Source organism: Stegastes partitus, unplaced genomic scaffold, assembly GCF_000690725.1.
Source record: "Stegastes partitus isolate 25-593 unplaced genomic scaffold, Stegastes_partitus-1.0.2 Scaffold117, whole genome shotgun sequence".
Classification (NCBI taxonomy): domain Eukaryota; kingdom Metazoa; phylum Chordata; class Actinopteri; family Pomacentridae; genus Stegastes; species Stegastes partitus.
In genome coordinates, this window is record NW_007577848.1 from 682868 (window position 1) to 700028 (window position 17161).

The window sequence follows — 17161 nt, forward strand, 5'->3', positions numbered from 1 at the left end:
GCTATAAAAAGACAGGAGCTAAAATGGAGCCTTTCAGACAGAGGATAAGGGTAGGTACCGCTGCAATGTACAGTATGAGAAGAAAAATGCATTTTTTAACATTAAAGCATGGAACCATGTTTTAGTAGACCCCAAAAACGCAATTATAAACCTGTGCCTGTACCAAATATGGGCTCTTTAGTGATGGCTCTGTTCTATTAAAGTGTCCCAGCATGCCACAAGTGTGTGACACTGACCCTGCATCGGCAATACCACAAGCCTGGAAGTGAAGCAGCTAAATGAGATTCTGCCATCATTCATATTATTTGCTCCTGTGCTTTTTCTCCTGTGACATGTCAACATGTCTTGTATGAAAAATGCTGCACAGAACCATTTGAGGTCAAAAAGTCCTACGAGGTGACAAAATCATGTGTGTGTGCCTTTCATCTTCAGTGTCAGTCTCATTTCCAGTGGCTGCACTTGAAATAGGTCAGTACCTGGTATAAATGGGGATCAAGTATTGTAATTTAAGGTTACCTTGGCAGCCTTTTTTCCACTGACATGGTCTGATCCAGAAATGCTGTGATTATGAATCAGCCTCTCAGCCTCTTCTTTGTGTAGATTACAGAAGAACACAGCGTTCTTTGGCTGTTTACAGCACTGCAGGATATTATTCCACATCTTCTATTTCAGCTTTGTTTAAACTAACTGGCTTCATGCTGTACTTTCACAACCACCAAAACTAAAAGACTGAAGCCCCTCTAGCAACCCTGAGACCAGAATCTCCATTACACACAGCAATATGAAAAGGTTGGCGGGACAAACAACATTTTGCTGTTTGAACTCTTCTTACAGCCTTGCTGTTAGGGGCACTACAGAAACTTATGTTTGATCATAAGCTGACGGCAAGAGGAGGTCATAGAGACATAAAGTTTAGCAGGTTCTTCATTTGGGGAGCATTGAATGTGCTCATGGGAACAAGCATTAAGGCTGGAGCAGGGTTTTTCCTGCATAGAAGAATTTTTGATGCCAGCGTCAAAGGAAAATAACCAGTAGCAAAATGATAAGAATTTAGGGGAAAATTTTTCTAAAAAATGATATATATATATTAATATATTTATAAACCAGTTTCAGTAATTAAGGTTTCATTTACCGGTACTCCAGCATATAGATATTTTTCTTTATCAGATGGTCTGAAATAGCAGGGAAATGCATAGATTTCTGTCAAATAAAGTTAAACACAGTCATTGCCTTAGCTGTACAGTGACTGATTATACTTACTGTCATGCATCGTCACCCCTTAAAGACCCATCCTGAGCCCGAACAAACCCTGAAGAGTGAATTATTAAACAATTAGTGGGCTTCATTATGTAAGATTACGAAAACTCATGGCAGTCTGCCCAAATTTAGTGTGCACCAAGTTGTTAATTTAATCTACTGATGGTGCCAAAGGAAAGTTTGGACAGCAGTCCTCCATTGACCATGCTGAACATGACATGCAATCAGTTTGTTAAAGTTCAAATATGACCCTGGGGATGATGATGGTAGAAGAAAGATCTGAACAGAAGCCGCTGCAGTCAGAAGGATCACCAACATGTGTAACATATTTCATGACAATCAGGCTGGTTGATATGTTACGAAGAATTGGTCGACCAAAAGGCCTATGGGTTTTTTACTGGCTGACGCCGATGTTGAAATTTTCTTTATAAAAATGTGCAAGATTGGACACAAGTAGTGCTGCATCTCCCAGTAGGCAGAGTGGGTGATGTGGGGTTCCTTCTTTGCTTGACCCCTTCTCCGTTCTGTAAACAATAGAGTAAGTGTTGAGCTAAACGGCAGTGAGGGGAATAGCCTTGGTGATCTTATTGAGAAAATTACTCAGAAATGACATGGATGCAGAGCAACAGTCAAGTCACCATTTTGGATTGCGCTTGTTTTGCAGGGGTGTAAGACTAAATGCTGAATCATGCTTGCTACTGAAATGCAGAACAACTCAGAAATGCAAGGTGTCACCAGAATCATCAAGCTTCACTTTATACTGCCAGCAGCTTTAGAAACAGGTCTTTTTCACTTTTCCTGCAATTGTATATGATTACCTAACGTCAGTAAAAATCCATTAGCCTTAGTTTTAGTGTGTAATTTCAAAGTGCTTCCTCTCCTACAAGTGAGCAGGCTGCTTTGGGTGTCATTTACATAAGCCTCCTCTAATGAGCTGCTGCACTGGATTGTGTTCCCTGCGATCTTTATTGAGTAAGCTCGAAAGGAAGTGCGGCTGTTAGGAGTTTTACTGCGCCTGAAGATAGTACTGAAGACGGGCTGATAAGGTTGTGCTGTGCACTAACTCTTATGAGCATAGTTTGTCATTAATTCCTCCCTTGATACTTTATGGAAATAACAAGGAACTGAATGTCACATAAATGCATCTGTGTAGAACAAATAAAACTAAAGTAGATAATGGCTTAACTAAATGGATCAAGACTTGAGGTTTGTTATCTTATGGTCTCAATCTTTCTTTGTTTTCTAGTAGACAGAAATCCCTCCTGATGGATTGTATCTCTAGAGATTTGTGTGATTTGGTAGAGAGGCAAAGGTAAAAAAAAAAAAAAAAGCCCAACTGGCTGTTGAATAAATTAATACAAAGATATAAATGTGATAAGTTAAACCTGACATGTGGAGTGTTTTCCACATGTCAACTCTGCTTTAATAATGCATGCTAACATGCTAGAAAACCTATAACATGACTGTTCATGTACACTGGACATCCAGGTGCCAATGTAAACATAAAGCTAAGTGTTGGTTGCTTAGTTGTAGAAAATGCTATGGGGGAAGAACTACAGTGGTGAAACGTAAGACCAGAGAATGCATGTGCAACTGCAATCCTGCCAGTAGCACAGACAACAAGGTCAGCAATGCCTGTCATTCATTATTTATGTTCAGTTGGTCAGCCTGGTAGTCAAGAAGTCTTTGTATTCTGGAAATCTGTGAAGTGATGGAAGCCTGATGACTTAATAAGATCCAGTATAGCAGTAGACATTGGTGGCTGCGTCATTGTTTCCAAATATCGCAGTCTTTAGAGTCTTAAAACATCAGAGTAGTGTGGACACCAGGCATAAACATGGCAGAAGTTTTAAAATGAAAACTTTGGAGTTCAGTCAGATTGAACAAAGGGAAACATCCCACAAGCATGGATCCACTCCATTCTCTTCTGAAGCCAAACGCTGTGTACTGAGTCGTCTGGTTGGGGTTTGATACTGGTATCAGGGGAGACTGGTGTTATTCTGCAACCTCAATCAGGTCATAGCTTTTTGATTTGAGCTGGTGTCCTTATGGTCAGCCAACTTGCGTACAATACATTGTGTGGATGTAGAATCTGTATGGCATACCAATGTCTGTTGGGGTAAGTATTTTTTGTTCTTTAGGCTGAGCTTCCACACATTGCAATTAAATCAAGTTTATCCACTTTATCTTTATTATAATAAACAGAAACAGCAGTTTACAGAGTTATTTGTTTTTCTGGAAGTCTTTCCTCTATGGTTGACACAATGTAATTGCTTGTCCTTACCAAATGGCTGTTTACCAAATGGCTGTTGTATATGTGTAGACAATTGCAAATATGCTCCATGTGTGTTTGAAGCTTTTCCACTGTGTATTCTTTCCACATGTCAGTGTCACCTTGAATATAAATGTGTCGCAGGTATGGCCCGGTCCAAGATGATATAAAGTGTAGATAGGAAGCAGGTGGTTGACAAAGATGTCTCTCACACGCATGGGCACAAACACTAGAGAAGAATAGAAAGAGCTGAGCTTTTGTAATGAAGCCATGACCCTCTGTTCCCCCTCTGAATGTCACCGTGGGCCTTCAAACTCTATAAATGCAATCCTATCTAATCATAAAGTGTCTGCCATCCTCCAACACCACCTTTCCTTGAACCACGATGGTGTTTCAATAGTATAGTTTTATAAAATTCAAGTGTCTTTATATTTAAAAAGGATACATTGTAAACAGAGAGTACTCAAAATATGCTTGAAACTACTCTGTATGAAAAAGATGCTTGGAAGAGTCATCTAATTAAAATGATGAGATGCGTAGTTTATTGTTGCTTCAGCCGCAAAGCATTGGTGCAGTCTAGCAGTGATGTATTTCCCATTAGTTTGGCTCTTGTGGCTCTAAGTGACAGTCTAACTTTGCAGTCTTCAACTCCATTGAAGAGATTCGCGGAAATTTTGTTTAGTTGGAGGAAATTAGCCTGAGCTCCTTGCAGCTTTCAAAAATAAGATGATTTTTACAGTCATCATTTCAAATGTTTGTGTTCCGTCTAACCAAATGGAAGCACAGAAATTAGCCATCCATAGTGGACCTTTGTTAACTATCAGCTTTTACTGACCATGTGGAGAGCTGAGTGTTCACTCTTGGTCTTGTCTTCCAGTTGATGTTGGGAAGGGGGGAAACAACATTTCCAGGATGTTTATCAAAGGTGCAGATTTGTTAGTTGTAGTTCAACAGCTGGGATTCCTCTCATCCTTGGAGATTTGCCCGGTATTCCTTAAACAGGCACCACTCTTGATCTCAACAGTGAGTGCAGGAACACCACCAAGGTACACTGTCTTTCAGGACACCCTGTGCTCCTAATGTCTCCAGTGCCCCCCAGTGAAAATCAGCCTTACAGATGGAAACAAACCAGCAGATGAATATGTTGATGATTAGGTCAGCCAGCGTCCACCTCCGGATGGGGATTCCTAATGCAGTTAGCTAAATGCCTGTTCCAGACAAGTAATTTTATGTTTCATTTTAGTCAGACTGCAAACAAACGTTTAAAATGATTTATGTTAGTTTTCTTTGTAGTGACAGGGAGTTCATGCTAATTGCACCTCCAAACCTGAATCTCTACAACAGAGCCAAAGAGTCCAAAGTTAATATGACACAATAGCCACATTGTTGGGAAATACAGCGGTTGGAATAAACCAGAATTCTCTTTAAAGCATACTCACATAGCCAGAATGCTATGTGTATATTGTCTTAAGCAAGTTGCTAATACATCTCTATAAACTCGCTTTGATTAGACTGCAGAAAAAAGTTTAATGCAGAGACCCACATGAGAAGGGATTATTTTTGACATTTTGCACATTCTCGCTTTCAGTTTGACTTTAAAATAAATTCCTCCAGAGAATATAGATAAACTATTTTTTCTTTTTCTTTTTTTCTTTTTTTTTTTACAACCTGTGTAATTATCTGACTGCTTGTGTTCTAACTTTGGGTTCCTAGATCTCAGCTACAAAGTTCTAACTGTAACTTAAATTGTGCTTATCTACTTGCTCTCTCAACATGGGATCAGAATTGAAAATGGATCAGAATTGAAAGTTACACGATCAGAATGCAGCTGGCAACAGAAAAAGAAAGACTGAAACATTTTTATTTCTGGAGCTCGATTTAAAACAACCAGAGTTGACCTATGTGCTGTACATGTTGTATGTCAGGCAACAACACAAACATGTGCTGAAGCAATAAAGAAAACTGGAAGTTACAAGATCAGACACAGCAAATTGTTCAGTGTGTTCATGCAGGAAGGAAAAAGAAGACAAAGCCCTCTCTACAGAGATCAGTTTAGGTATATCATGTTGTGTCAATATGCTCCATTGTGTAAGTCCGTTCCAAAGTGTCATGTCTTGTCGCCCCTCTGGCAGCTCCTGGAGGCCGGTGCTGACAGCAGTCTCCAGAGGAAGAAGAGACAGAGCCAGGACTTCCTGCAGCCATACATCGCTGCCAAGCTGGATGCTCTGCCTGAGATCTTCACTCTGGGTGATGAAAAGAAATACAATGGCTACTACAACAAACCTCTTCCTGGCCAGCAGCAGTACCGCTGCTTTGTGCTGGCTGACCTGGCGGACCATGAGTCTGTAAGTGACCTTTATCTACTTATAATAATGTGAGGGTGTGCAAACACCTTTGATACATTTAAAGGTGCAACCAGTCTTGACTGTGTCTGCATGTACATAACAGCTTGCCATTTTAAAACGCTTCTAACTAGACATCCAATGAATTCTGTTCAATATGTGAGGATCACATTAATCTGTAGATATAACCGAGCCCTGAATCTATCGGAAATACTTTCTTAGGGCGATAACATTTCTCCTGATTTGTGCAGCACCTGCCGGTCTTTACAACAAAACCTGTATTTTTCCACTTGTTGATGCGATGCACAAAGCAGAAACAGTAACAAGGACAGTTGTCTCATATAATGCAGTAGCCTTGCAATGAATGCAGCTTATGGGAAATGTACTTATTGTTTGTGGAAGGGTAAGGGTTTTTCATTTCTCTGGTAAGGCCACAGTGTGTATTGTTGTACTGCTGGGTATGAAGGTAGTGTTGTTTTTCTCTTTATCCTATTATGTTTTGGTTACTGGTACCTTGGAAGAACAAGGCTCTGGTTGTAATACAAATGGATTCCATGGGGTCCAACCATTTGGCACCAGCCGTTTTATGTCATGTACTCCTCTTGCACTCATATAGTATGGAATACATGGAACAGCATTACACAGTTAAAACACCAAAAAGGGTAGCTGTGGTCCTTTAAAGCTTAAAAACAAAAAGACATATTTAGATTGCAGATACATTGGTCCATAAGTAACACAGAGAGCACAAATAACATAGTTTGCAACCTTAGTTGACGTTTACACAAAACTCTTTTGTTGTAAGTTTTGCATCATTTGCTTTGCTCTGTCATTTCATGTCCCTACACATTACAAAATAACCTTGACCTTTAAGAGGTCAGATTAAGGAGGGTCATCGCTAAAAAATGTAATCTGGGTTTCTAGCTGTTTGCAGTAGTCTATCCTCTGAGTTTATTTTCAACCTGCAGCATCAAAGAGCAACAGGATTCATGTGCTGCACACATTTTTGCAAGTGAACTATTAACTTTATTCAGTCCCTGTAATTATAAATATCAATACAATACAAAAATAATACTTGGACACAGGATTGGTGAGCATGTAAGTAACAAATTTTGTATAAATATTGTACAAACATTTCATCAAAACACTACATGGAACCATATAATCATCAAACATTTCATGCAAACATAACCATGTCACACATTAATTTTCAACATTCAGGAAATAAGAAACACACTCATAAAAATATGTCACTTATACAATCAGCAGATTTGGGCTGATCATCAATAATGTATGGCAGGTATCATTGTATTATGAGACTTCATGGATGAACTTTTTTCCCCTCAACTGCACCACACGACCTCTTCTATTTGCTTCGTATCTATAAAACTCACATTCTCAGAATGTCCCTCTTGACTACATCTTTTAACAGGTAAGTCATAATTGTATTGGAATACGTTTTTCATATACCCTCCCATCCCTATTGAATAAACAGCCAGCAGTGAGCTGCTACCGCGTGAGGCAGAAGCAAACTTGACTATTAGACTAGATTAAGCTGTTAGTTACCTTGTATGCAGCAGTGCAGCGTCAAGAAAGGTTCACTGAGACCAAGGCTGTGCTTGACACCTCTTGCCCTTTAATAAATCATAAAACTACAGCAGAGGACGGGGGAATGGCTGAGGCGACGTGGGTAGGTTTTTAATATGTGGATCTGTTGCTGTTTTGTCTGCATTGTGGTCTTTTACAATCGTCAGATGAATAGTTCTCATAAAACTGTGTAAAAACTTCATTTATGGGTCACATTGTAGTACATACAGCTGCGATGTGTGTTCCACACTTGCTCCAAAGGTCTTGTATTGCTGAATAAACAGAGCAGAGTTTACCGGCATTGTTTTCCTTCCCTGGTGTTTTCTGTCTGTGGAATAAAGAGCAGTCCTTCAGGCAGCACTGCACACATGCCAAGCACGTAACAGTGATGCGAATCACGTCCTTGAGTCACACGTGCATCTGCAGGTATATCTCTGAGGCAGTGAGGCCATGAACCACGCTGTCACTCACAGGCATCTTGCTTCCACAAGCAGAGCATCTTCTGACTGCCTCTCTAATTTTAAGTGCTTTTGTTCCTCGGATCAGTCGCTTGCCCTTGTGGCATCTTCATTTAAATGTGTGAAGATCTGTGGAGGCGGGGTTGGTCTAGAATAGAAGATGTGACTTCTGGCCTCAGAGTGTCATGTACCCCATTCAGACTAACACAGTGATGCATGTTAAACCTGCATCAGGGGTCTATCTGTATGGGTCGACAAGTGTCAGGCTGCCGATGGCCAGACATTTAATCAGCAGCAGGAAAAACAAGAGCAGATGAGATGGTTATTTTCTGTTAGTTTACAATGTTTTCTTGGCACCCCAGCTGAAATATTAGCTTTTCTTTCAGTATGTTCTAATGAGGATGACAGATCTGAAATGATTTGTTGACATATATAAAAGACAATTGTTCTGAAGTGTCTAAAATGGGAAATTACATTTTCATTTGTCAAAATCCTTCAGTTGGAGACACCAGTCATTGTTATTCTTGAATAAATTTCTGATATCTGTAATTAATTAAAGATATCTATAAATCAGTTCTGACTTGTCAAAAATGTTTTTTATCTAATGTTGATTTAACCAGGAAAAGGGCTCATTGAGATTAAGAATCTCAAGAAACCCCAGCCAAGACAGGCAGCAGCATAAATTTGCTGGTTACATTAAACAATTTAAATAAGATCTATATTAAGATTAGGAGTGTGGAGATGTAATATCTTTCAGTTTCTAGTTTAGCTTCTGGATTTTAGTCCCTGAAACCTTGTCAAGAAAATGTTTTCCACTGCTGGAACTTGAGAGCTGTTTTAGTGTGACCTGAACCTTTGGTCGTGTTCTGACCACAGCAATCATCCCGGTAAAACCTCTTTGATTCATTCATTTTCTGGGGACAAAAAGTACCTACTTCATCAAATGCCATCATATAACACAAAATTCAAACTCCATTGTACCATTTCCTACATGCTCATAGAACTGGAGTTACATCCTGTGAATACTGTTTGTCTTCTTTTTTTTTGAACCCTCAGTAATGTCACATTCAAAACTAAGATAAGATAAAACTTCCAGAAGGAAATTCTTTAAGTTGTCAGATCCTAAACCTTAAAGGAAACAGAAGGCTAAAAGGCCCAATTAGCGGGCCATTTCAGTAAAAGTTTCCTCCACCTCGTGCCTGTCCCAAGGTCCTGCAATTGAAAGTACGTCACATGAGGTGGCTTTGTTTTCTACATCCCTTTCTTCTAACATATTCAGCCATGCTCGTGAAGAGAAGTCCTCGGTAATTAATTTATACATACATCTAGATGTCATTCAAACATATAACACTGCAGTTACATGCAGCATTCGTCACTGTCTGTCTTTGCTCTGCCTCCCCTCATTACAGCTTTTGTCAGGAGTATGTAGCCTTGGGCAATACTTGTTTGATTGTGTTAGGAACAGAGCTGCAGAGTCCAGATTCAATAAATGACACTGCTGAATGTGAGTCAAGCCTGTATAAAAATAGAAACCTAATCACATTCATTGAAAACAGGCGAAGTAAGCTTAGCCTTTATTTCTGCTGCAAAGCTGCTGGCAGGGTAGAGGCAAGAAGAGATGAAGAAGACAGAAAGGGGGGGGTGGAGACTAAAGGAAAAGGGCAGTATGGTTTTCTGTGGCCCCCACTGCTGGTAAACAAGCCGGGACGTGTGAAATTGGATAAAAGGAAAAGGCCATATAAACAGTGTGATCACTTAGAGCAGAGGGGCGGGGATTGGAGAGGGTAGGCGAGCAGCTTCCTCTGAATGCAGAGCCCTGTGGGAGTGTCAGAGAGGTGAGGAGAAGTGGCGAGAGAGAGGGGAGCTTATACAGGGTTATAAGATTGGGGGTGTGGGGGCACCTGACGAGAAATCACAGGCGTAGTGGAGAAGACGAGAAATGCTGCAATCACTGGAGAGAGACAGCGGTACAGATGCTGGAATGTGTTTGTGATGTAGGAGGAAGAGCTGAACTTTGAGGGGAAAAGACAGTAGGATGGCAGTGCAAAGAGGACTGGGGATTGTGGGAAACACACCGAGCCGACTGGATAGCATCCAGCTTGTCGCAGACAGATGAGCTGCGAGCAGACTGGCTCCGACTCAGGTAGAAATATTCTGGAAAATAACACAGCTGTCAAAAACCATTACAATCATGCATAGTTTCTGCTTATTTTATCAGTCACTTCTTCTTTTGCTGGGATTATGGACTGTGGAAACAAAAGCAAAGTGTTCCTCCTCCCACTGCTATTAAACACTCTTTTCTTCTTTGCACACCTCCTCTCTGCAGCGCGCAGATGTAGCAGCAGCACATTTTTCACCCCAGAAGGATTACTATCTATGGGGTAGTGCTGCTGAGATTGATCACTTCAAAACTTCCCCCCTGAGATTATCTAAATATCCCTTAGAATATGCTTCTGCTGCATCTGAAAGCCGTGAAAGCTGTCATTTTTCAAAAAAAAAAAGTTTCTAAGCTGTAGGCACTACTTTGCTAAAAGTGCCAAAAGTACTACAGAGAGACGAGAGCTGAAAGAGCTGAGGAGACAGATGAGCTGAGCATGTTATCAAGTGCCACACCTTTCAGCTGTTGAGGTTTCTTCTACAGACGATGTGCAACAGAGTTGGAAAAGTTGGCTACACTCAGTCTTCTTGATATTTGTTTGAAGGAAACCACATGGCAGTGTGCAAACGAGAGAAGGAATCATATAACATAGCATTCAGAACAACGCCATTTTTTCCTAATTATTCTCAGTAGGGCTGTGCAGTAAAGCAATCTCAATAATTATCACAAAATTTAATTGAAAAAAAATCATGTTAAATGTATATGTTTGGTTTTCTCCAGCAGAAATATCCATTTAGTTTTTTACACTTAACCAGAGTTGAATCACAGTGGCAGCAGGCTAAGCAGGGCATTCCAGATGTTTTTCTCCCCAGCAATGTTTTCCAGTTTCTCCAGGGGGATCCAAAGCCAGATGAGATACACAGCATGACCAGAAAATTTCTGAAACTGCCCACACATGTACAAACATGATACCTGACTTAATTATCCATCCCCTTTAAACTGGTCTCCTTATTCAGCAATACAGTGTCACAGTGATGCTCTGCAAATTCAGTATCTGAACTGTCATCACAACACGTGCATCTGTCACCTGAAGCTTGTAGACATCAAGGTACAAACAAACAAAACAGAGATCCACTCATCAAAATTGCTCCAAAATGCCACTTAAGGGACTCTGCTAAAACATGAGTTTACTGACTAACACCCTCTGCTTGTTGATTCAAAAATATTTCATCAACTCCACCACTTAATCAATTTAGAATACTGTTCCAGTGGACTTCAAATTTATTTTTTTATCACTATGGCTCCAGCAGCTGCAAGAGAGAAATGAATCAAAGCTGCAGGTGGAATCAGAACACAAAAACAAAATTACAGTTTTTCATCAAGTGTTCACAAACATCTGTCTTAACAAACCATTTAGTCTCATTCAGCATCAGAACTTTATTTGTTTATGCTTGTACTTCTGAGATGAGTTCAGTTTATAAAAATTTTCAAAAAAAAAAAAAAAAATAAAAAAAAATAAGACAAACGACAGCTGTTTAAACAAACAATGGAGCTTCATTCAGCATCAGAACTTTATTTGTTTATGCTTGTACTTCTGAGATGAGTTCAGTTTATAAAAATTTTCTAAAAAAAAAAAAAAAATAATGAAAAAAAATGAGAGCTGTTTAAACAAATAGCTGCGCTGTTATCATAAAAACGACTCTCCATTCCATGAGAAATGAAACTGAAATCGCAATTGGAAACTCAACCGACTGGTAGATGTCTTTTTGCTGCACCACCGTGCTCGCATTATTTGGCGATGGAGGAAACAGTGCAGAACAGATTTATCCTAAAAGGCTGAAACAACACCAAACTACAAACACCAAGGGAAGGAGACATTTGGTGCTTCTTGGATAGGATGAATTGGTGCATCAGAGGAAGAAGCAGGAACTGTTCGGCTGTGGGAGGATAAGCCTGGAGCGCACCTGCTGCCAACTGCTGCACACTCACTCTTCTGATCAGGATGATTATTACTCACACTAGCTACACATGTACAGCGTATAGTCATAATGGAAAACAATGGATACAAATTTGAACTTCAAACTGGCAAACATATCACCCACCCTTTCTGATAGGATGATTGTGTGTGCATGGCTGTGATTATTATACCAAAACTGAGCACAACACCTTGGTCTAACTTAACTCATATCAATTCAGTCATAAGAAATGGAAGTCTGAGTAGTGTGGTCATAACAACCAGCCATTTGTTAGCACATCAGTGAGCTCAAATTAGGATCACTAAGGTTTTAAGCTTCAAAAGTGGTTGTGAATTAGTCGTAAATTGTAAAATAAATCCACATGAGCATTTCAAGTTTGTGCATCTGTTTGAAAAAAAAAAAAAAAAAAGTGTGAAAAAAATGACTGTATTGTGAACATCTGTGTGCAGATATAAGGCAATACATTGCATAAAAAAACTTGCAAAAATGCGCTCAAAATTCCCACAGTCTGTGTGAGATTAAAGTTACAGCAGCAAACAGTTACGCTACCAGTATTCTAAGATTACACATGTTCAAATGTGTATTTTTGAGGTCAGGGTTGCTGCTTACGCAAATCAAGGAAAATCTGTGTGGTTTACCCTGCTCAATATGACCTAAGTTTATATAATACCTGCTCCAACAAACAGCTTTCCTATTTAATAGGTAATTAAAATTAAAATGCCATTGATCCTGATTTGAGCCTCTACATGTCCAATATCTGTTACCACAAACCAGATCCATAAAAGTCCTTCTCCATTTGTTGATTTAACCACTAAAAACTTGTCTCTGTGTATCAAAAGTACTACATACAACAGGTTTTTGTGCCTTCTTGACTATGCATAGATCCGGTATCGCCACCTTTTTCTCCACCCACATGCTGCAGCTTAAGCACACCAGCTCACTTGCGTCTCTGCTCAATCACTAAAGAGCTACTCTATGCTGCACAACGGTAAATTTGTATTGTTGGTAGTAATGCAGTCATATATGTTCATACTGCAAACCAAATCTGAAGAAGATTAATGATACAGAAAGTCCCACCCTGCAAGTTGGCCAAAGTGGTTTCTTAGAGTTGTTACTAAAGCAATTTTATATTAGATACAGACCTTCCTTTGTAATTTCTCCTCTTTGTCAGGTGAAACGTTTTGTGTTCAGGATGATTTAGAGCTTAATATCAGGCAGACACACATTTTGTGACTGTGGGATTTCTTGCCTTTACACTGTGTATTGGGGTCATGTAGTGCCATTGCAACCAAAGAACCTGTAACTGTTGTTTTCACAGTCTTCCCATTTTATTTATTCACTTTTTTGTGTTTAAAAAAAAAAAAAAAAACTTCTAACTTCAAGTGCTTTGCCCTGAGACTGTAGTCAACCAAAAATAATATTAAAGAATTTGAACCTTGTTATTTCATACTGAAATGAGAAGTACAGACTGGAAGCAGACCAGCGTGCACCTGCCCATATTCGTATGATTTCTGAAAATAGAACTATATGAACTGGTGATCCCAGCATAAGAACCATTGAGGAAAATAATGCAGACAAGTTGGCATACTATAAGCTAGATTATCTACCATGTTGGATGCTGAGCTGCAAAATGCAAACTGCAGCCACTACAGCGACTGCAGCCACTACTTTTTTGATATGGTGTAAATCAGTTTGGACCAAACTCTGAGTAAACATTCAGTAAACGTTAAATAAATTACACCTAGTAGTCTCCATCAGGTTAGGCCAGTTCAAAGTTGTGAAAATTGTACACAGGTACTTTGTTTCACCTGCTACTAAAAATAATGCATTAATCCTGGGAGACTACTGATGTAAATAAAAGAAAGACCAGCCCCTAACCAAGGAGAATTTGGTTGGATGAGAGCATATCAACAAACCAGTCAAACAGTCAGACCATAAATAATAAAGTTAATCTAAATCAAGTTTCATATAACTAGAAATTACAGTTTCAGCTAGAAGACATAGTTATCATGTAAATGGATTTCTATGGCAGATTAAGGAAAATACAGCCACATTAAAGGAATTGTTTAATTATGTGAAAGGATAATTTGGTAAATTAACGTAGAGATCCGTCTATATTTATTAGATTTATGGTACATAAGTGCAGAGTCTGATGTGTTTGGAAGGGTCCCAGACCATGAAATGTCAAAATGCATTTGTTTTATTTCGGCCTTCCGCAACATGAAAGACCCACAATGTTCATGTATAATTCATCTGTAGCTTGCCGCTCTAATATCACAACCTCGACAATGAATCGTAAAGTGAAAATGTGTGAGTGGAAAATGGATTGAAATTAATGCATCAATTAGGAAACAAAACTGTTCATGGGCTGATGTGGAGTGTTTTAACAAGCAGCTTATTTGAGTTGGGTTTTCACCCGGTGGAGCTGCAGCCAGAGCTGGAGCTGCTGCAGCCTTGTTCAGCCAGAGCTCTGTCAGACTCACAGGAATATTTATAGTCTTATTCACCAACACAGTCCAACATGCTGCACTTGTCTCACAGAACATAAAGTGACAAGCAGCACAGTTACTTAAAGTGAATTACACCTTGCAAATTGATCCATGTAACTTCTATTTAATGTTAATTATGTTGCCAATATCCAACTGCGACTAGCTCTGCACTGCAGCTGACAAATCACGATTCATGGATAGGAACTAATAGTGTTTTCTTTGAAAGTTAATGATGCAGAGACATTTTTCAAATTTTCTTATGATGGGATTTTCTTATCAGAAGAGTTATCCCAGTAACTCCAGAGACCTTTCGGCCAGCCATTGCAGTACTTCTTCTGTTGGCGTAGACTGGCAGCCCGTTTACTTGAGTGATTCCACATTACAAACAGAAGTTCTACATTACAAACTCTGGAGTTTTAACGATGTTGGATTTTACTGGCAGTGGGGCTCTAACAAACTAATGCTGTTGGGTTGCATTAAGGGAATTGTAGCTGTTTGACACGTTGAGTCATACTGCTACCGACTAACAGTCAGGATATGTCAGGGTCAGTTTTGACCATTCTTTCAAAGAGGCCAGGATCTTCTTCGTGGCATTGGCAGGTAGTGACAACAACAAATATTTACTAATTCTTACAGGAAATGACATTTCTGGGCCCAGTACACACACCACAGTTAAGGGTGTTATTGTGAGAAGTCTTAGCAGTGACAATGAATGCCTGAGGGGAATCCAGGAAAGGCGAGACTGTCGCAGGTGAGTGGTTGGGGTGAGGATCCAGAGGAGCATCACACTTGAAGTTTGGTGACTCTAAGGGTGGCATGTGGCTGTGCAGGTGGCTGACTGACTTTATAGAGACTGAGGAGATTGTGCACACTGCCTGACCTGTAAGTTGCAAGATGGAGCTTGATTGCGGTGACTGGAGATTGGAGTTGACTGAAAGTAAAAACACACAAAGTTACAAGCAAAGTTTTGCCAACGAAGCAGCAACGAGCAGGCAGAACAATCTGCAAAGGAGTAGATGGATGAGTCAGAGCGTAAACTGTAACTGGATGATCTCAGGTGTATCAGGTGATTACACACTTAGGCATAGACACACATGATACAAATACACAGAAAAGACAAGACTAGAGAAAAAAGGGAGAGGAGAAAACTATGTCAACATAAGTAAAATGGAAAAGAATAAAAATACTATTGCATACACGTTATTATTGCAGGTGTTAAATTCCACAAACATAATCCTCTGGTTGACTTTTCAAAAGGTGAAATTGTGGCAGATTTGCAGACAAACAGGTTTATAATTGAGCAAACTTAAGTTTAGTAACAACTTCATGAATTAAAGATGATGTTTCCACATTTTCATTTACAAACTTGTTTGTTTTTCACTTTTTCAACACATCCAAGCAGCAGCTTGGAGTGACAACTGATGGTACGTGTCAACAGGAGTGTTTTGGATGTGAAGGGTTGCACCGTTTCCCAGAATAGGAGGCTTGATGGGCATATGGCTGGACAGATGATTGACAAGTGTTCTCCTTTACTTAAACAGGAAATCAATACGAGCTACACCCTCCTACAACAAACACTGGTTGCATCTGATTGGACGTAAACTTCACTTGTGGGCTTTCTGCTCCCGGATTTCAAATCCGATCATCACAGCAGCTAACTTGGAAACGTCCTCTTATATTACAAACACAGTTTGTCGAAATATGCTGAGCTGTGCACCTGCTAAATCTGTCATCATTTTAGATTTTAGTTAATATGTTTTTTTTAACAGCTTCCATCCCTGATTTGCATCAAGTATAAAGACCTCAGCTTTGTGAAAATGAGGAGTGGTCAGCATGATGCCCTGCCCCTTGAAATGCAATATGGCGCTACTAAATTGCATTGCACGGCTGCTTTCATAGACAATTAAAGCAAAAGTGAGAATAACAGATCTTGTGAACACTCTGACACTGATTCTCCAGGTTTACATCTCATGAGAAAAACTTTAGAAGTTTGAAACCAGCCACTGACTTCTGTTGTCTCACATCTCTCTGTCTCTTTGTTTTTTCCTGTCACAATGACACTGTCCCAACAATAACAGCATAAAATACACCCAAAAAACTATAACAAAATAAATATACAATTCTGAAAATATCTTCAGATTTACTCATGTCAGTGTCAGACCACAAGCTGCCCCTGGAGTGCCAGCAGTACGAGATGCCACAGTCTTGACTTACAGTAACTTGTATTCAGTGGCACTCCTCTGGCAGCTAGTGGTCAAATGGTCTGACTCACCAGATGTAAATTACAGGTATAAGCCCGTATTTGGTCGCACATTTCACATAACTTTTTTCCAACCTTTCCACTATCTTTTTATAACTGTTTTCAAAACCCCCCTCACTACAGGGAACAACAACTTCCGCTGTAGCTAATGATCTCATTGAAAATTTCAAGTTTTACAGACGAGTCGTACAGCAAGACAGCCCTGAATTTATTTTTTTTTTCAGTAAATTAGTCATTTTAATGATAGTTTTCATCTCCTTCTATGCAAATGTTCTACCAAGACAACTCCTCCCTACTTTGTTTTGAGGGGAAACTGCTCCTACATAGCTCACTGAGCTCCATCCAATATGGTGTCATGATGCAATAGGTTTAAAGAAATACAAAAAAAAAGCCACAGCATTTTTTTCTTCTATAGCGGAGTGATA

At 39.6% G+C, this 17161-nt stretch overlaps 1 protein-coding gene across 10 annotated transcripts in view; it reads left to right on the plus strand.

The window, feature by feature from the left end:
- Positions 1 to 17161, plus strand: part of ptprfa (protein tyrosine phosphatase receptor type Fa) — a 349532-nt gene that overhangs the window by 272414 nt on the left and 59957 nt on the right. For all 10 annotated transcript variants that reach the window (XM_008278153.1, XM_008278154.1, XM_008278155.1 and 7 more), the window contains one exon: positions 5662 to 5874. In XM_008278153.1, the coding sequence (XP_008276375.1) occupies positions 5662 to 5874 (213 nt within the window). The remainder of the gene's footprint in view (positions 1 to 5661; positions 5875 to 17161) is intronic.